Source organism: Podarcis tiliguerta, assembly GCF_965153285.1.
Source record: "Podarcis tiliguerta genome assembly, chromosome: 3".
Lineage (NCBI taxonomy): Eukaryota > Metazoa > Chordata > Lepidosauria > Squamata > Lacertidae > Podarcis > Podarcis tiliguerta.
Genome location: NC_139536.1, coordinates 15,880,091 through 15,899,264, shown reverse-complemented (window position 1 = coordinate 15,899,264; position 19,174 = coordinate 15,880,091). Strand labels below are relative to the sequence as shown.

General features: G+C 42.0%; 2 protein-coding genes across 5 annotated transcripts in view; one reads left to right on the top strand and one right to left on the bottom strand.

Moving 5' to 3' along the window:
* The window catches only part of ATL2 (atlastin GTPase 2), a 29,463-nt gene extending 23,284 nt beyond the window's left edge, over nt 1-6,179 (top strand). Inside the window, exons 11-14 of one of the 3 annotated variants that reach the window (XM_083432879.1) lie at nt 431-502; nt 1,563-1,994; nt 4,215-4,229; nt 4,331-4,841. In XM_083432879.1, coding sequence (XP_083289005.1) covers nt 431-502; nt 1,563-1,994; nt 4,215-4,229; nt 4,331-4,438 — 627 coding nt within the window. In that variant the 3' untranslated portion in view covers nt 4,439-4,841. The other 2 variants (XM_083432880.1, XM_083432878.1) reach the window with 2 other exon arrangements.
* Nucleotides 6,180-7,182: 1,003 nt separating this feature from the next.
* Nucleotides 7,183-18,490, bottom strand: EIF4A3 (eukaryotic translation initiation factor 4A3). Of its 2 annotated transcripts, none has more exons than XM_083432886.1 (12): nt 18,115-18,490; nt 16,339-16,411; nt 15,137-15,203; nt 14,798-14,860; nt 13,929-14,061; nt 13,084-13,164; nt 11,073-11,214; nt 10,300-10,438; nt 10,042-10,157; nt 9,306-9,413; nt 8,718-8,845; nt 7,183-7,578 (listed from the first exon to the last, which is right to left on the bottom strand). In XM_083432886.1, the coding sequence occupies exons 1-12, from the start codon at nt 18,278-18,280 to the stop codon at nt 7,562-7,564; spliced, it is 1,233 nt and encodes a 410-aa protein (XP_083289012.1). In that variant the 5' UTR covers nt 18,281-18,490; the 3' UTR covers nt 7,183-7,561. The 2 variants fall into 2 exon arrangements, with proteins under 2 accessions (XP_083289012.1, XP_083289011.1); XM_083432885.1 differs by having other exon boundaries at nt 17,938-18,459.
* Between the last annotated feature and the right edge of the window lie 684 nt (nt 18,491-19,174).

Here is a 19,174-nt window from a genome sequence, read left to right as displayed (position 1 = left end):
GAAATGGAAGCTTTATGCATACAAAGGTTAAATGTCAGCGTGACAAACCAAGGTGTACACTGATTCTGCACATAGCCAACTTGTGCTGTCAGATAAACTGAGATTAAATGGGTCTTTCCCATCTAGTACCTTGACGTGCCTTTCTTCGGTGTGGGTTTCTCGTAAAGCAGTGTTTTTTGGGATTCTCTTTCTGGTAACTGCGGCAGACTAGCCCAAAAAACTGTTTTAAGATTGCCAAGCAATTCTGTCCAAGAGCTGACATCAGAGGGTGGGTGTTGCAAGTAATGATTCAGGAGTTTAGGGTATGAAAATATGGTAAGAATACATTCATTTGGTATTCAGATCACAAATATGGAAACTATGACACAAATGAAACTCCTCCAAGCTGTTTAGTGTCACTTGTTATGCTTTGTTTTTTTTAAAACTTAAGGCAACAGCAGAAGCCAACAACCTTGCTGCAGTAGCTGGAGCAAAAGATACTTACAACAAAGGAATGGAGCAGGTATTGATGTGAATGGGCGATATGTTGCATGCTTTTAGTTTAATCTAAGAACTGCTCTGCACTGGGTAGATGTTTGAGCTTAGATCTCATAAACCAAGAGTAGGTAGATCAAGATCTACCAATAAATCTCTGAGTGATTTGCAGTGGATGGTCAAGGATGTTTGAGAAAGGCGCACCCTGTTCCTTAATTCTGAATACAGACACCGTGAGCTACTTCTTTGCACCTGGTTCCAGTATATAAATAAATCAAAGTCTGAGCTGTGGTGTTGCCTGCTTCTCAGACTTTTTACTTTTTATTTGCAAATTGAACACAGAAAAGGAAGTGGGGGAAATATTAAAGGGGGTGGGGAATAATGCTGCTCAAATGTACCTGAATATACCAAGATTAATGTTAGTGCAGAGAAACTTTCAAATTGTGATGTTGAGGTTTGAGGGAGGTAACGGGGACAGCTGGCAAGGAAGACTGATTCCGCAGCATGGTCGCTTAAGCATGGATGTTATGCCTGCATCAGCCCTCGGATGAATTGCTTAGCTAGTACACTGGAAGGATCGTGAATGGCTCTGGAGCTGTTATGTGGTGCTATATATATATAAAGGTGATGTAAAATTAACACATTAATGCCCTTTGGTTGCCCTTGCTCCACATGCATCAGTCTGATTTAGGCACAAGCAGCCGTCTTTCTGAAGGTGATGCTGGAGAGCTACTACATTTTTTAAAAGGGGCAGTGAAGGGAAACTTCCTCCTTCACCTTCTTCTTTTTTTTATTATTTATTTAAACTTATTCTGCCTTTTCTGCAAAGGTGTGCATGGTTCTCTGCCTCTCATTTGTCCTCGCAACCTTGTGAGATAGGCTGGTCTTCAGGGATAGTGACTGGTTCAAGGTAATCCAGTGAGCTTTGTAGCTGAGCGAGGATTTGAACCTGGTTCTTCCCAGTCCTTGTCCAATAGAATAAACACTGCATCTGAATAAATTTACCCCTGTAGCCCTCGCACCCCTATAACGCTAGGCGAATTCTAACATAATGCAAGCTAATAGGTCGATTCTGCTTATTCCAACAGGTTTGTGGAGGAGATAAGCCTTATATTGCTCCTGCAGACTTAGAGCGAAAGCACCTCGATCTAAAAGAGCTTGCCATAAAGCAGTTCCGTTCTGTGAAAAAGATGGGAGGTGAGGATTTCTGTCGCCGTTACCAGGACCAGCTTGATGAAGAGCTCGACGAAGTCTATGCAAACTTTGTGAAGCACAACGATGGCAAGAACCTCTTCTATGCTGCCCGTACCCCGGCTACTCTCTTTGCTGTTATGTTTGCCATGTACATAATCTCAGGACTGACTGGCTTCCTTGGAATGAACTCCATAGCTACCCTATGTAACCTTGTAATGGGGGTCGCTCTTGTCTCCCTTTGTACTTGGGCATACGTTAAATACTCTGGGGAATTCAGAGAAGTTGGAACACTCATTGATCAGATGGCTGAGCTACTATGGGATCAGGTGGGTACCTTTGATCTAAAAGTTTTCCTTCCAGAAGAAACTTGCCAACTTTGCTGTTCTTGAGCAGTAGTTGGTCTAAATGCCCCTCCTGCAAGAACGAAGAACAAACACCAGAAATAAATCACTAGAGAATGAACCTGGTGGAAATAGCCTTTGAAATCCACCCAGAATATTTGTAGTACCTCCGTGCCCAATCATACAACCAGATTTTGAAAATCCCTAGAAGGCAGAGGTAGTAATGTAAGTTCATCTCCCTTTGTGTGTGTCCATAAAAGGCACAGGTTTGGTAAGTAAGAACTGTCTTTCCAAAGACAGATCCTAGCAGTTCTGATTCCATATTTGGTTGTCATGACACTGAATGGAAATTTCATGGAAGTTGAGCTTGAGTACATTATAGGACCGTCTGCTGTAGCATACGTTGGCTTGTTTACTGCACACTAAAATTGCTCGTTCATAAAATGATCAGTTCTTAAAGACTGGTATACAGACTAAGTGCATAAACATGTCAGCAGGAGATTTGGAATTGGAATGTGACAAGCAGAAAGCTTTAATTAGGCACATGGTAGGTTTTTCATTAAAATTCCTATTGTGTAGGGGAAGGACTATGAGCCATCAATGGCTGGCCACATCAAGGTATGTATGCACTTCAGCAAAGGGTTTCTGAGTTCTTTGTTCAAAAAGATTTTCACATGAATTCTTGATTAAACCTGAACAAAAGAAGCATACATTGTGCTCTGCTGCAACAGCTTCCAAGACATTTGAGAGTGCCTTCTCATCAACTAATTAATAGTTCCCTTAGCACAATCCTTTGCATGTTTTATCTGAGGTGAGTCCCACTGTGTTCAGTAGGGCTTACTCTTAGTAAAGTGTGTTTCAGAGTGTAGCCTTAATCCGAAACTAGAGATGGGAGGAATCTTGAATTGTAAATATGTAAAGAATGAACCACAAACACACCATGTGTAGCCCACCATTGGCTCTGATTTTGTACTTTGTGGCTTTTCATGTACACATGTTGAGTCCCCTCATTATTTAACCTAGGTTAGACTTTGCCTAAGAGTCATTTTTTTCTACTGAGTCCTGTTGCATGACTAAAAGGATGCCCTTATATTGCCACCTGCTGGCTAACTGGAATTTTGCAGCCAGGAGCAGCCGCAGGTCCACTTCTTTTAGAAGTGTAAGAGTAGGAAGGTTGCGCCGAGCTTTTATAGAACTAGGATGTTGCCCCCCACAAACAACTTTTATAAGATTTGGGTACTGAATATCACTAAGGTGTAGAAAGAGCACAAGAGCCCTGATCTATTCTAGTATCCTGAGCAACCAACCAGCTACCAAAGATACATGATTCAAGCAGTCCTGTTGTGGTCCAGCTACAGTTCTGTTTGTAGACAATATAGTAGAAACCTCTGTAGCCCATGTGCTAAATGAACACCCCTTCTGCTGCATCTGGAGACCTTACCTTTACTGATGGGGCTTGGAAATAAAGGGTTGTATCCAATAGTGGCTTTGTCCTAGCAGAATGGGACACCCTGCACTTTGGGGGACACTCCAAAACAGCTTGCAGTATGGCTGGATGGGCTGTGGCAGGATTGGGATCTCTAGAAAATTGGGTGCCCTGGCTTCCACTACTGCAAAGCCACCCATGGATATAGTACATAGCAGCTTCTATAGATTTACTCAGAATGTTTTTTAAATTCTCACTTATTGATTCTTCTCATGGAAATGACCTTTTGTTGATTAAAACTTGCTCCATGCCCAGGAACTTGGGAATCTCCCTTGTACAGAGTTGGGTCATTGGTTCATCTTGCTCAGTATAGTCAACACTGACTGGCAGAAGCTCTCTAGTTTTCTCAGCCTGACCTGGAAATGCTGGGAACTGAACCTGTATCTTCAGCATACACAACAGATCCTGTACCGCTAATAGCCAGATGCTTTTCATTTAGAGAAAGCTTTTTTACTGTTCCTGAACTCTCTTTTGGTGCAAGACCTTGGTTGATTGTGGTATAGAACTGTCAAAGCTGCACTCCAAATCTTTGGTGAATTTGAATAACCTGTTCTAAACTTTAAGGCCCAGCAGTTCGTATTTAGAAGGCAGACCCCAGCCTACCAAGATCAGCCTGTACATTTTGAAAGCAAAAGCTGTCTTGTTCAGTGTCTAACTCCTATCCTTCACTACTGACCTTACACCTTCCTGTCTCTTGTCTCTTTCTTCCTTTGCTTCAGAGGAGTCCCAAGAAGGTGAGAATATCAGTGGGGACTGTCTTTAACACCCAGACTGCTTTCCCCTTCCCCCTGCTCTCTGCCAACTGCTTTTCTAACAACTCGCTTCCATGTTTTAGGTGTGTTCCAAATTCTTTGAAGTTGTTAGACGTCGAGTGATTCGCCGTGCTCTTACCTCAGCACAACGGCAGCGGCTTTCATCCAACAATAACAAGAAGAAAAATTAGCCAGTATTTTTACCCTTTTCTTTTCTTTTCTTTTCTTTTCTTTTCCTTTCCTTCTGAAGCATTCACACTTAACTCGTATAGACAGTAAGCAGGACCATCTGGCCCACTTTACATAAATGCTATAAACATACCAGGTTGAAGATGCATTATAGGGTATGAAATTGCACCTGACGTTCTAGGAATTGTAAAGTGATTTGGATTCAGTCAAATACTACATAGGAGGAAACCACTCAATGCTCTGGAAATTATTAACCATATGCTGGTAGCCAAACTCATCTTTTTTTCCTTTTTGTATTATACTTTGGGATGCATTTCATACATGATTTTAATTTTTGTTCTGTCTAATTTCTTTTTTTATGTTTCAGCGGGTTTGGGGTTTTGAGTTACGTTTATTTATTTTTGTACATTTCTCATGCTGCAGGTGATAAAACCTCTTGGTGATAATATGATTGAGGATACTATGAGACAATCGGTTACAAACTCTCTCAAAGCAGGCCTGACTGAACAGATGTCTCAGCATGCCAGATTAAAGACAGATTGACCATTCATCTCCTTTCATCTGCCTGCCCATCCTAGACTTGCTTGCTGTACAATGAGAACTCAATAAACCAAAGTTTACATTGACTCTAGAGAAGTAGATTATTCTGACTGGCTTCTCAATTTGCTGCCGTCACATTGTGGGAGGGTGCGGGTGCAGGGTAAGAAGTTTTGATGGCTTTTAAGGCTTTCTCCTTTTTTTTGCTTCTGAGACACAGCCCAATGCCACAGAGAACAGGAAAGTGAGGTCTCGGCTATGACACTAGTGTACCCAGGGGGAGGTGGTGTGGGCTCTGTCTTGCAGAAACATATCCACTGTAAAAGGGTTTTTCAGGGAAGTAATTTATCAAGCCTATACAAGGAAATCTTTTAACAGAATGTACGTAGCCACAAAATATCCCATCAAATATTTTAACTTTGTGAACACTTGTAAACCGTTAACATGATGAATCCAGCTGACATATCAGCGGTCGCAGTCAGCTGCGGAGTCATGTTTGAGCCACTACATTTAGCTACTCCTTGCTTTTCTGCCTTTTCTACCAGTATTACCCAAATGCATGTGTATTATCTCCACAGAAATTACATTTAGAGGTAACAATTGTAACCAAGGAAGCTATCTTCAAGTGTACATTGTCTTGCCTTTTAAACTTTGGAGACCTTGTCCTACAGGATATGCGTATTGAGAAACGAGAGCAGATTTTTCTCTGCAGTTTTAGCCTTCATGTATATATAATGCCATTAATACGACTCGCGGGGGAGAAAATCCATCCAAAAACAAAAGCCGTTGCCTACAGCTACAAAGCAATGAGTTAGGATTGTCTGTACAGTGTGTCTAGTTATTTTTTAAGAAACCACAGGGCATGTAAAAAATATAAATATATAAATACAATTTTGTATCAAAGTTTTGTAGTTTATGGCAAAACCTGGTTCTGTGATAGGCAAAGTACAGTCCCTGTAAAGGAATGTTTGTGGCTCATGTAAATGTGTGAATGCATCAACACAATTTGGAGTTTTTTGATATATTTGTGATATTTACTGCCTTGAGCACTGCAATCTCACCCCCATGGGAAATCAGTGGGAATGTTTGTTGTGAAACCTTGTCCTCAGTTGCATTTTAAAGTTATTTCCTGTAATTTATTTTCCGGTACATTATTAAAATCAATTGTGTATATATGAAATTAAACTCATGATTTTTATTTAGAAATGTTGATGTAACTTTACTGTATCAACTATATAGCATCTCTTGATGTGCTGGCCAGCAATGGTTATTTGCAAGCATAAGAGACTAACTTTTACAAAATGGTGTTCGGTTCTCTGTGCAACTTAAGTGCCAGTCAAAGTTCATTACACGGCAAAGAGCCCAACAGCTTTTGACCCAGCAGGTGCTGCTACTAAAGAAGAGGAGGGGAGGAGGCTATTTTTCACAACTCAGCTGCCCCATACTGCTTTCCACCTTGTTCTGCAAGGTGTCCCCAATTCTCTGGAACAGGTTGTAAAGAGGTACTGCAATGTGGAGGAAGAATCAGCAAAAGTCTGAGGTATGTGCTGGATCAAAAGCTGTCCAACTGGATTCAACCCTCAGATGTTTAAATACAGTAAGCATTCTGTATAGGAACACCGAGGGAGACAGGGCTGCTAACTTTCATTTGATTCACCTTGGAGAGGAGCTCAACCATTATTGTGGTCCACACTTAAAATGAAGACCACTTTAACAATGATACTCAAGTTGGTCACTAAAAGGCTAGAAACAGCATTCAACCATTTAAAAAGCACTACAGAAAGTCCGCATGCAAATGCTGCCTAACTAGATAGTTGATACATTACAGTCACTTTAAGCTAACTCGGAGTGTACCTGTATTGCTCTAGCAAAGCAGTGAATCTTAACATACCTCTGCATCTGACGTAAAATATGGCGTGGTAAAATCTCTTATCAGTACTTGCAATACACACAAATTGTAAGTTACCACTTCCCTGCTGTAAATACATAAATAAGATTTTAGAACAGTGAAAAAAGCATGAAAAATGTCTACAGTGCGTTCACTTGCACTGCACCTTTAATTAGAAAATATATAAAATATCATCATCAGAAACTTCATTTAAATTGACCTCTTCACTTGCTAATTAAAAATTGTTTGACCCTGTCATGAGAGGCATGACACCGGAACAACTTGTTCTAAAGCACCAGTTGCCATTCAGCTGACAAGGAATTTATATGAAAACTTCATTGTTTTAATCAGAAAAAAAGATAGTAGCAGGCAGGATGACAATGAACACCTTATTTACAGAGATGCTACTTTTACAGCTTCCATCAAGAAAATTAAAAAGACAGTTTTCTACATTTAGGGTATTCCCACAATGACAATGTTTTTTTAAAAAAATATCACCACAAACTTGTAGCTGCTTCCAATATGCTTTTCACCAACTCTGATCTTTCAGAACCATATTCAGAAGTACAGGCCTAATTGAATCAGATGTACATATAGCTATTTTAGAGTTACAACAATATGGTCTTAAGATAAGAAGCAGTGAACAGCAGCCGGTGCTGTAACAAATCACAGCTAAAAGTCTTCAGTTCATCCTGTTCCTTCAAATAAGGTCAGCAACTAGATTAAAGAAAGAGATAACATAATTAAGGCATGATAATGAGCCAAATGCAAACAGTACAGTGGTGCCCCGCAAGACGAATGCCTTGCAAGACGGAAAACCCGCTAGACGAAAGGGTTTTCCGTTTTTCAATGCGCTTCACTGGACGAATTTCTCTATGGGCTTGCTTCGCAAGACGAAAATGTCTTGCGATTCTTTTTCGCTCCCCACCCCCTTTTTCTAAGGCACTAAGCTGCTAATAGCCTTTTAGCAGCTAATCCGCTAACCCCTTAAGCCTTTAATAGCCGCTAAATCGCTAATAGCGCTAATCCACTAATAGGGTTGCTTCGCAAGACGAAAAAAACGCTAGACGAAGAGACTCGCGGAACGGATTCTTTTCGTCTTGCGAGGCACCACTGTATTTATCACAATACTTGTGCAGCCTGCTTGAGGGTCAAGCCAAACAGTTATCCCTTTGGCATATGGCTTACAACTTTATGTGCATGAAAAAAGAGATGAAATTATGCTTAGGGACCAGCTGGAGAGACGCGATTGCAATACACAGAAGGCTGGGGAGACAGTCTGTCACAGTGGATAGTGTCCAACACGGAGGAGCACAGAGCCCTGGATTCCTAATATCCACCACATATTCCATTATCAAGTATATGGCTAAGAAAATGCAACTAGCTTTGATAGGGAATGCATGTTGACAGAGCTGTTGGAAGTTTAAGGGAATGCATGTTGACAGAGCTGTTGGAAGCTTATCTGAACTCTCAGGGTTCTGTTTTTATTTCCTTGCTATACTGTATGGCAGCAGTAACATTTGCACAGGCTTGCTTAGCATTAATATTTGTGCATAAGTCCATAGCATCATCTCTCATCTATCAACAGGATTCCAGCTGGTACAACAGGTCCAATTTAAACTGTCTATACTGTACAGCAGAAATACAATTATGGAGCCTGTTCATCACTGAGCTGGCATGCTGCGTGTGATCGAAGACCTATCTTCCTTCTCTTCAGCAATCTTGAAATCACAAACCTTCTGTCTGATTAGTGAACAGCTATTTATTTCATACATGCAATGTAACCAGTCAATCCAAAGAAGATGACGGCTATCTGCCTGAGTAGGACCAGGTTAGGGAAAGAATCAGATACTCACCATTCATGGGCATTTCATCAATCTGAGTGGAATAGTACTGCTCAATGTCTCGCAGAATACGGATGTCGTCGTTCTTTACAAAGTTGATGGCGACACCTTTCCGGCCGTAGCGGCCTGATCTACCAATCCTGGTGGGGCAAGAGCGGGACTCAGAATCAGTGAAATTAAATAAGCAATCGCACAAATCAGAATTTTCCTATACTGTTTATTTTTTTACATTTGTTCACATTTATCTTGCTCAGGGCAACCAAAAGCAAGCAACCAAAAAACTAATGATGGACATGTGCCATATATTCTAGACGACAATTCATCTTACAAGTTTTTTAAAAGACACATCTTTCATGTTAAATGTAAGTTTTGTGAAGGACTTAAAAAAGCAGGAGCATTTTCTTTGTTAAACACCATATTCTGAAATCTTCCATCATTTTTTCTGGAAGAAATCTTAAGTGTCCCCCCAAAACATCTGATCTCCCTTTTCACCTGCCCCCCCCCCCCATTTTAGACAACTGGAAAGGGAAAGCTGCTCCCCAAAACCTTTTCCAAAGCTTCCCATTGCAGAACAAGAGATTAATATACGTGCACGCTTACCTGTGTATATACAATTCTCTGTTGTTTGGCAAGTCATAGTTAATAATCAGGGACACCTGAGGAACATCCAAACCTCTGGCCCAAACATCTGTAGAAATAAGAACTCGACTGTAGAAAGAAAAAGAAAAAGCAGTTACTGAATTGCAGAGAAATTACACTTGTTCCTTTGTCTGCAAAAATTACTGCAAAAGATTCAAGTAGAAAGGAAAATGTCTTCACAGACTTGTGTTTTCTGCAAATACGCAAAGAGTTGTCCGTGATTTTACAATGGCATGCATGCAATTTTCAGGATGAAATTTCATTTCAAAGTTCTATATAGCTACTTCACAAGACTTGTTCCGCTGTGCATTCATTCTATCTGCATTCTTCTGCGGGGATAACCCTGTTCTTTTTGCCTTTTGCAAAGCGAGGACAGACAAAGGGTACTGGCCAATTTAAAACACACACACATTCTTGGTAAAAGTCTCTGGGGAAAGGTGAAACATAATTGGAGTATATATATATATACTCCATATATATATATATATATATATATATATATATATATATATATATGCGCTTCTGTTCCCATGGGAAATAGCTCGGGATCTTATTCTGCGTAATTCTGGGTCCTGCTCTGCCCACTGTTGCGGGGGGTGGGGGGTGGGATAAACCCTAATACCTTTCCAGTAGGATAACGTGGCCCTTTCCAAAAATGTTCCCCCATCCCTGCTATATTCAAAAATTGCTGCCATACCTTGCCCCAGATCTGAATTCTTTCATGATGGACTCCCTTTCCTTCTGGGGCATGTCACCATGCATGGATGAAACAGTGAAGTTTGCTTCTCTCATCTTCTCAGTCAGCCAGTCAACCTGAGCCAGGGAGCAGTCAGTTAATTTTTAAGTTTGGCAGGAGTAATCTTCCAAAAAAAGTTAGTTTTAGTTCTGCCCAACTGTCAGTGCCAACATGAATCATGACTTGACTAAATCAGGGCATTGTTTGTTGCTGACGTACCTTTCTCTTGGTGTTACAGAAGATGACAGCCTGTGTGATGGTGAGTGTGTCATACAGGTCACACAATGTATCAAACTTCCATTCTTCCCTCTCCACTGCCACAAAGAACTGTTTGATCCCTTCTAGCGTCAACTCATCACTGGATAGAGGCAGGAGAGGGGAGAAATTTTGAGCTGATTCACTTTAAATTGTTAAGACATTACATTTATAAAACTGAACATTTATCACTGCAGTGTTATTCTCTAGAACTGTCCATTCAAGTCTACAGGAATGCCCATAGTTAAATTGCCAGATGGTAATATAGTGCAAATCTGTCCAATTTAAAAACTCAGTAGTTGATTCTGCGATTAACAAGGCAAAGAGAAGTGACACAATGTGGTGGATAAGAGTGGGAAAGTCCCCACCTAAGCCACAAACCTATTAAGTGGCCTTAGGATAGTCAATAACCTCTCAGCCTCTGCTTGCACCTTCCCATTTGTAACATGGGGATAACAATTTACAGTGTGTTTTTTGAATACGCAGGCAAAGTGCTATACAAATGCTAAGTACGATGTTTACAAAATACTTTTGTATTTGCCTCAAGAAAACCCAACGGGGCCAAAATCTCAGTTTTCATATCCTCCAGAAGAATTTAGACAGCAGGACAAAGATCAGGAAGGAAACAATCAAATGCATTCAGAGAAAATACTTCAGAAAATACTTCCTCAGATTCAGAACTACTAATATAAAAGGAAGCACCAACGTGAGCTAAACTCATAAACTCACTCACTCACCGCTTGACCAGAATGCGGATGGGGTCAGTCATGAATTTGTTGGTCATCTCCAATATCTCATGCGGCAAGGTGGCACTGATCAGAACCACCTGTGTTGCTGGAGGAAGGTATCTGTACACATCATAAATTTGCTCTTTAAAACCTAGATGAACCAAACAAGAGAGAGTACACTTGAGAACCTTATTGTACCTTGGTGCACATTTATAACAACCAAAGCCACTCCAAATTTGTTTCCTCCATGCCCAATCACTATAGTCCATGTGTTGGTAACCTCTAGGCTGGATTACAATGCACTCTATTGGGCTTGGTCTGGAAGCTCCAGCTGGTGCAGAATGGACTGGCTGCCCATTTACTACCAAACAAGGCTTAAGGTCTCTGTATTCCTTTACAAAGCCCCAGGCAATTTAAGTCCAGAGTACCACAGAAACTGCTTGGGTAGGAGTATTGCTGTCTGCCTGCTGAACTGGTGAGGCTCATTTGACATAGGTAAAGGTAAAAAGGTAAAGGCCCCCTGGACGATTAAGTCCAGTCAAAGGTGACTATGGGGTTGCAGCGCTCATCTCGCTTTCAGGCCGAGGGAGCCGGCATTTGTCCACAGGACATGTGGGTCATGTGGCCAGCATGACTAAACCGTTTCTGGCGCAATTTAACACCGTGACAGAAGCCAGAGCGCACGGAAATGCTGTTTTATCGTCCTGCCACAGCGGTACCTATTTATCTACTTGCACTGGCATGCTTTTGAACTGCTAGGCTGGCAGGAGCATTTAGTCATTTTATATTGCCCAGGACAACCCAAAGTGACTTGCAACCAAACAAAATACAAGCTAGCAGTTCTGCAAGCTGTTAACGAATGAAGCACTGACAATCGTAGAACTGAAGAGTTGGAAAAAGACCACGAGGATCATCTAGTCCAACCCCCTGCAATGCAGAAATCTTTTTCCCAACATGGAGCTCAAACTCACCTTTCATCACTTTACCCCTCCAATCTAAAAAGGTAAGGTGAACTCACACTTTTTTAATGTTATGGCATAAAGTTTCAGTGTGTGGGGGGCTATAGCTGCAGATGACACTTGGCCATAGATTTTTCCTGCCTACTCACCAAATAATTATTTGGTGCCTTGCCGATAATTAACAAATACATTGGTACCTCGGTTTACGAACTTAATCCATTCCACAAGTCCGTTCTTAAACCAAAGCTGTTCTTAAACTGAGGCGCACTTTCCCTAACGAGTCCTCCCGCCACCGGTGCCTTCCACTGTTTTGTTTCTGTTCATAGGCCGAGGTAAAATTCGCTAACTGGAACACTACTTCCAGTTTTGCCGAGTTCTTATACTGAATAGTGTGTGTGTGTGTGTGTGTGTGTGTGTGTGTGTGTGTGTGTATATATATATATATATATATATATATATATATATACACACACATACTGTATAGTATATATACTATATACTACAGTATATATATATAGTATATATATACCGCAGAGTTCTTATACTGAATAGTTCATAAACAGGGCTGTTCTTAAACCGAGGGACCACTGTATACAGTCATACCGTGGGTTGAAGACGCTTCCAGTTGAGCGCGTTTGAGTTGCACTCCACGGCAACCTGGAAGTAACGGAGCACGTTACTTCCAGGTGTCGCCGCTTGTGCATGCGCAGACGCTCAAAATGACATCATGCGCAGAAGCGGCGAAAAGCGACGTACGTGTGCGCAGATCCCGTTCGTATCTAGAGGTACCACTGTAATGGTATTTTTTATCATTATGTGGTAGTGACCCTAGAAAGCACTTACAGATTTCTGAATGAAAAATAGCACATGATTTCTGGCAAGTTAGCCCTCAGTAACCATCCTGATGCCACCTGGAAGGAGTTTCCAAGTATTTGTATGACAGAAAAACACACATTGCTCCGACACTTTAGGCAAACTTGTTTTGGATTTTTATAGGAAAAAACCCATGACTTGCATCCACAACAAAAGTTTAGGACATTGGGGTTAAAATAATTCTTTACCTTTATTGAGCATCTCATCAGCTTCATCCAAAACCAACATTTTGATGGCACGAGTTCTTAGACTTCTGCGACGGATCATATCTGAAAGATTTCAGATTTGCGTCAAGAAACAGGGATCTAGCAGAAATGCTGAGAGTCACTTCCTATTCTGCAAACTGATGGCTCAGAGGAGCAAAGGAAGTCTGATCTCAACTGGAATTATGACAGCAGTGGTATACTTCCCAAGCACAAAAATAAAATAAAAATAAAATTCTGATTATACAAAAGTTACAAAGCAACAGCACTACTTTACCTAATTTTCTGTAGTTCCCACATTTTATTTCTGTCTATATGGTGCTTTCATAGATTGTTTAAAACTCAGACAAAGTGCAGAATAAAGGAGGAATGAGGAGGACAGGGGTAAGAGAACCACAGCTGAAAAGTATTTTGAGCATAAAGCTTAAAGGTAAAGGTACCCCTGCCCGTACGGGCCAGTCTTGACAGACTCTAGGGTTGTGCGCCCATCTCACTTAAGAGGCCGGGGGCCAGCGCTGTCCGCAGACACTTCCGGGTCACGTGGCCAGCGTGACAAAGCTGCATCTGGCGAGCCAGCGCAGCACACGGAAACGCCGTTTACCTTCCCGCCAGTAAGCGGTCCCTATTTATCTACTTGCACCCGGGGGTGCTTTTGAACTGCTAGGTTGGCAGGCGCTGGGACCGAGCAACGGGAGCGCACCCCGCTGAGGGGATTCGAACCGCCGACCTTTTGATCGGCAAGCCCTAGGCGCTGAGGCTTTTACCCACAGCGCCACCCGCCACATTAAGGCAAATTCTTTGGTTTTCCTTAATAAAATTAATCTTCTCACCAAATACACGCCCCGGTGTGCCAGCAACAACATGCTGTCCGTAATCCAGCTTCCTGATGTCTTCACCAACGTTGGTCCCCCCAATACAAGCATGACACTGGACATTCATGTAGTCACCAAGAGCAAGAAGCCCCTGCAGGAGCAAGCACACAAACAGCTTATATTCAAGGGTACTGCACAACCCAAACAGTAACTGAACCAGGCACCCTGGCAAGAGCCATGACATCTCCTGTGAATGCATGTGTCAGAGACTGAAGAGGCACATTCTCCTGCATGTAAATACTATTTCATTTTCTAAGTCAGGAATGTTTGACTTCTTTTGTCTTGTTGCTGCAGCCATTTCTACAGCTGTTCGAAAGATTCAAAAGTGCTAAATGGTGCAATGCATTCTATATACATCACACTGCTATTCTACTTTTCTTCTATCATACAACTCCAGGCGGCATGCAAAGGGCTCCCTGGCAGTCTTTCATCCAAGCACTGACCCAATTCAAACTTGCTTAGCATTTGGAAGGTTGCTGCAATCCTGTGTTCTCAAACCATGCCTGAGACTTGCTGCTAATTACAAGATGCTACTGTAGGCAAATTATGGGCTTTCAGAATTTAAATCAGGAAAGACCACTGTGATTGTGCTAAGTGTTAACTCTAAGGGCGCTTGTATGCCACACCATTCTGTTTAGGCAGTTGCAGAAACATTTGCAGCCACTCTAGAAGCATCCACAGGGCACTGAGGCTTCACTATAATGCTGCACACACCTGAGATAACTGAGCTGCTTGTAGTGGAAGGAGAACAGAGCTTGTCACAGGGCCGAGAGATGCTGCAGCATTCCATTTTTCATAAGTTACAATCTTGTATAAGATTTGCTTACCTTCTGAATCTGTACTGCCAATTCTCTGGTAGGTGCCAGTATCAATGCTTGTGTTTCACGAACCTGATTGAAACAAATCAGTTTAAGTGTTGCAGCCTTCATTCCTTCTAAAAAGTTATTTGAAGTGTTCACATATCAACTTATGATCTCCCTTAATAAGACAAAGAATGTATAGTATAGAGTATTCGGGATGAAATCCAATGTTCAAAAAATGTAATTACGTAATCTGGAACGTTGTCCTTGGTCAATGTTAAGACAATGAGATTATATACTATAACTAGTCAGGACAGTATTTTCATCTTCAAAAGTAAGTGTTGAGTATTTGTGTTCCAAAGGTACCTGGATGTCCAGACACTGTAGAACGGAGATGGAAAACGTTGCTGTTTTGCCTGTTCCAGACTGTGATCTAGAAAGAATAGTATTTTTAATAGCTGTGTCTGAAAACATAAGCAATAAATATCACCATATACAATATTAACCTTGCTGAGTACTATAGTTTTGACAGATTATCCACTAATGAAACCAGATATGCAAATCTACCTGAGACCAGCCTCCAAATAAAATTTAAGACAAATATAAGTACCATGCTAATCAATTCTAAATGGGACAAACTTTGTCTACTGGGATTATCTGCATTACTGCTTATTTAACCTAAGATAAAAGTGGTTTACAATAGATAAAGCTAATACTAGAACTTACATGCAAAATAAGTGATAATTCTCCTGAACATCTAGATTCTAATTTTAGACAGTTATAGGTATATGGTCACAATGAGATCAATGTGGGAGGTCACCTGCAGCTACCTATGAATGCCATCTATGATAAGGTTACCAGATTTTTTTCAATGAATCCGGGGACACTTCAACTTCAATGGATTTTGTATGGGGACTGATTTGTAAATCCGGCGACTGTCCCCGGGAAACGGGGACGTCTGGTAACTTTAATCTATGAAAAAATATACCTACAGGTAAGAATTACAGCTGGGTGGGATTGTGTCAGAGAGTAAAAGAAACCAAGTAAAGGCATCTCTTTCTAAATGGTTCATGGAGACAGCAGTTCTACACATGCTTACTAGTAAGCGAGTCCCACTGAACCCAATGGGATTTAGTTTTGAGTAAACATGCAATAAATTGCCCCCTTGAACTTACTCTAGTCCTGTGCATTCAAAAGCATCATTCCTTAAAATTTAAGAACATGGCAAGAGCTGAGTAAAGCATGAAGCTGGTGAGATGGGGGGGGGGTTGACACTGCAATCCTGTGAGGCAAACCTTGACCCCCTTTAGAGTGGGGAGTTTTAATTGGATTGCTATTACTTTTAAAATAAATAAATAGGAACCCATTTTTTAATTGCAAGTTTCTAAGCGGAGGTTGAATTACCTTCTGTCATGGATGCTTTACCTGTGATTCTTGCATTGCGGGGGGGGGGGGGGGTTGGACTAGATCACCCTTGGAGTCCCTTCCAACTTTTATTATTCAATGAACTATTTGCATTCTTAGTCTGACAATATCCCAAAATTGTGTGTGTGTGCAATTTCACTTACTGTGCAATCACATCTCTTCCTTTAATGATCTGTTTGATAGCTCTCTGCTGGATAGCTGAAGGCTTCTCAAAACCTGCAAAATTCATTTGTAAAGGTTAGATTTCATTTTCAATTACATCATGTACTCTAAAAACATTGACCAGAGCAATACTGTAATAAAACGCAACATTTAGAAACCAAAGCACTGAAATCTATAGCTGTTGGCACTCAATTTTAAAGAGTAATAGGAGCTAGGGAGGAGACTGGGGAGAGGAAGGGAGAAGTGACAGTCAGGTGCCAACATTTATTATTTGGGAATGAAAGTGGCCAATGACAACGTGCAAACTTCGCATGTCTCTACATTCACAAAGTAAAAATTCAATGAGGGATGCAGCTACAAATGACCAAGAAGGGGAAGTTTGATTTGATGTCTCCGTAAATAACAAAGGGTTGTATCAAACTATCATATTCAGAGTACACCCACTGAAGTCAGCAGATTTAAATAATGACTAACTTAAGTCCACTGATTTCAACTGGTTTACTCTCAAGTATGGTTTAAATCTGAAACAAGCTTTTGCATTTATGGGAGAAAAGAGGAAGAAACTTCAAATCAAGGGAAGCTAACATGGTACCTTCCAGGTGTTGTTAGACTAGAAGTCCCATCACCCCGTTGTAGTTGGGGCAGATCAGAGCTCAAGTCCAGCAGCACCACTGCTTTATATGCTTGAAGTCAGATTTATTTCAGAACAAATCCTATCTTGGGACACTTTCCAACAGCAATTCTCATCACAGCCCTCTTCCCATTTTCCTTTTGTATTGTGTCTTGTAGACTTTGATACACCAACACAAAGAAGACCCCCCCCCATACACAAAAACCAGTGCACCCATTAAAAAAAACTGATGTAGCTGATGTTTTTGCAGTAGCAATACAATACATACTAACAGTGTATGTAGGCACTGCTACAGGTGCTACATAATACCCATTCCGCATTTCTATGAACTTGATCATTGTGTGTGGCGGCGCTTACACCTTGGAACTCCCTGCCAATTGATATTAAGCAGGAGATTTCACTGCTTCGAGGAATTCGCTTGGTTTTTACAATCAAGCGGCATATACATTTCATGGAAGTAAAACAAATAACCCAATGAAAAAACACGTGGGGACGAATTACAATGGTACTACATTTAAACGGTCTCGGTCCTGTATACCTGAAGGAGCGTCTCCACCCTAATCGTTCAGCCTGGACACTGAGATCCAGCACCGAGGGCCTTCTGTCGGTTCCCTCACTGCGAGAAGGGAACCAGACAAAGGGCCTTCTTGGTAGTGGCGCCAGCCCTGTGGGACACCCTCCCTTCAGATGTGAAGGAAATAAGCAGCTATCCTATCTTTAAAAGACATCTGAAGGCAGCCCTGTTTAGGGAAGTTTTTAATATTTAATGCTGTATACTGTTTTTAACATTTGATTAGGAGCCGCCCAGAGTGGCTGGGGAAACTCAGCCAGATGGGCGGTGTATAAATAATAAATTATTATTGTTAAAAAATAATAAATCTTATATAGTATTCCTTTGAATTGTTTTCGAATCTTAACGCCGTTATTTAAATCTCACACCGGCGCCTACCTGGGCAGAGGAGGATACATAAAAGGCACCGAAGGCAAGTAAGAATAACGGCCGAAACCGTCCCGGGGGGGGGCGGGGAGCTGCTTCCTTTCCCTTCCCTTCCCTCCACCCGCCCTACTTCCGCGGAGAGGGCCGCGCGGCCAGCCCCCCCCCCCCCCGCCGGCTCGGCGCGCGCACCGTAGGCGTAGATGCCGCGCAGGAGGTCCTCGCGGAGGCCCATGGTGTCGAAGGTGGGGGTGACGTCCACCTCCTCGCTGGTCTCGAACTCCACTTTGGTCATGTCCTCCTCCTTCAGCAGCCGCTTTCGGGCCGAGCCCGCCGAACCTCCCGTAGGCCCCGACATCCCACCCGCTCGCGGCTTCTTCTTCTAGCCCTTCCGAACCCCGACCGACGCCGCCACAAGGAGACCTCCTTCGACCGAACCGGCCTCGACCGAGGAGATGCCCGCACGACGCGCCGGAAGAGCGAAGGCCTTAACGCGACACGCACCCCGCGCGAGACAGCCGGGGATATGCGCATGCGCCCCAGTCGCCCCGTTCCCGACGCGCTCAAATGGACGTGAGCACGCTCGACGCTCGTTCAAAATCCTGCGCCCCAGCGGCGTTGCGTCACTCCCATAGAGATAGGAACTTAGAGGTGCCACGGATATTTCTTAGAGCAAAACAGCCTTTCTTAACCTTGGGCCCCCAGATGTTAGAATTGTAGAGTTGGAAGGGGCCATGCGGTTCATCGTCCAGCTCTGAAAGATTCAGGATTTATTTATTTTTGTTTATTTGTATTTCTTTATTTTCGACCTCTGAGTTTCAGGATTTTTTTTTGCCCAATATAGGTTTCAGAGATTAAGAGGTTCGTGTTTTACAGACTGAGCTGTCCCATCTACTGACCGTTGTTGGACTACAGCTCCGGCATCCCTGACCGCTGGTCCTGCTAGCTAGGGATGATGGGAGTTGTAGTCCAACAACATCTGAGGACCCAAGGAGAAATCTCCATAGAAATCAAGGAGGAAACTCATTGTGGATTTTAGCCTAGGTCTAATTATGTGTGTTTTGAGTGTTTTAGACTGAACCCAGTTTCATTTTCTTTAAATAATTTCTAAATGCATGTCTGTCTTTCACATTTTTGTGTTCTGCTTTACATTTCTGGGGTGGAACCGTTAAATGGTTTACCACATGGCTTAAAACATCACATACAACATTACAAGTTAAAATAAAAAAAAATGTAATAAAGGTACATATGT

Excerpts from the sequence above, each read along its gene's own strand:
- EIF4A3 (XM_083432885.1), bottom strand. The coding sequence starts at position 18,280 with ATGTCGGGGCCTACGGGAGGTTCGGCGGGCTCGGCCCGAAAGCGGCTG. Across the intron at positions 16,412-17,937 it reads ATGTATCCTCCTCTGCCCAG|GTTTTGAGAAGCCTTCAGCT; the intron begins GTAGGCGCCGGT and ends TGAATTTTGCAG. Across the intron at positions 9,414-10,041 it reads GAATTCAGATCTGGGGCAAG|TCGAGTTCTTATTTCTACAG; the intron begins GTATGGCAGCAA and ends TTCTTTCTACAG.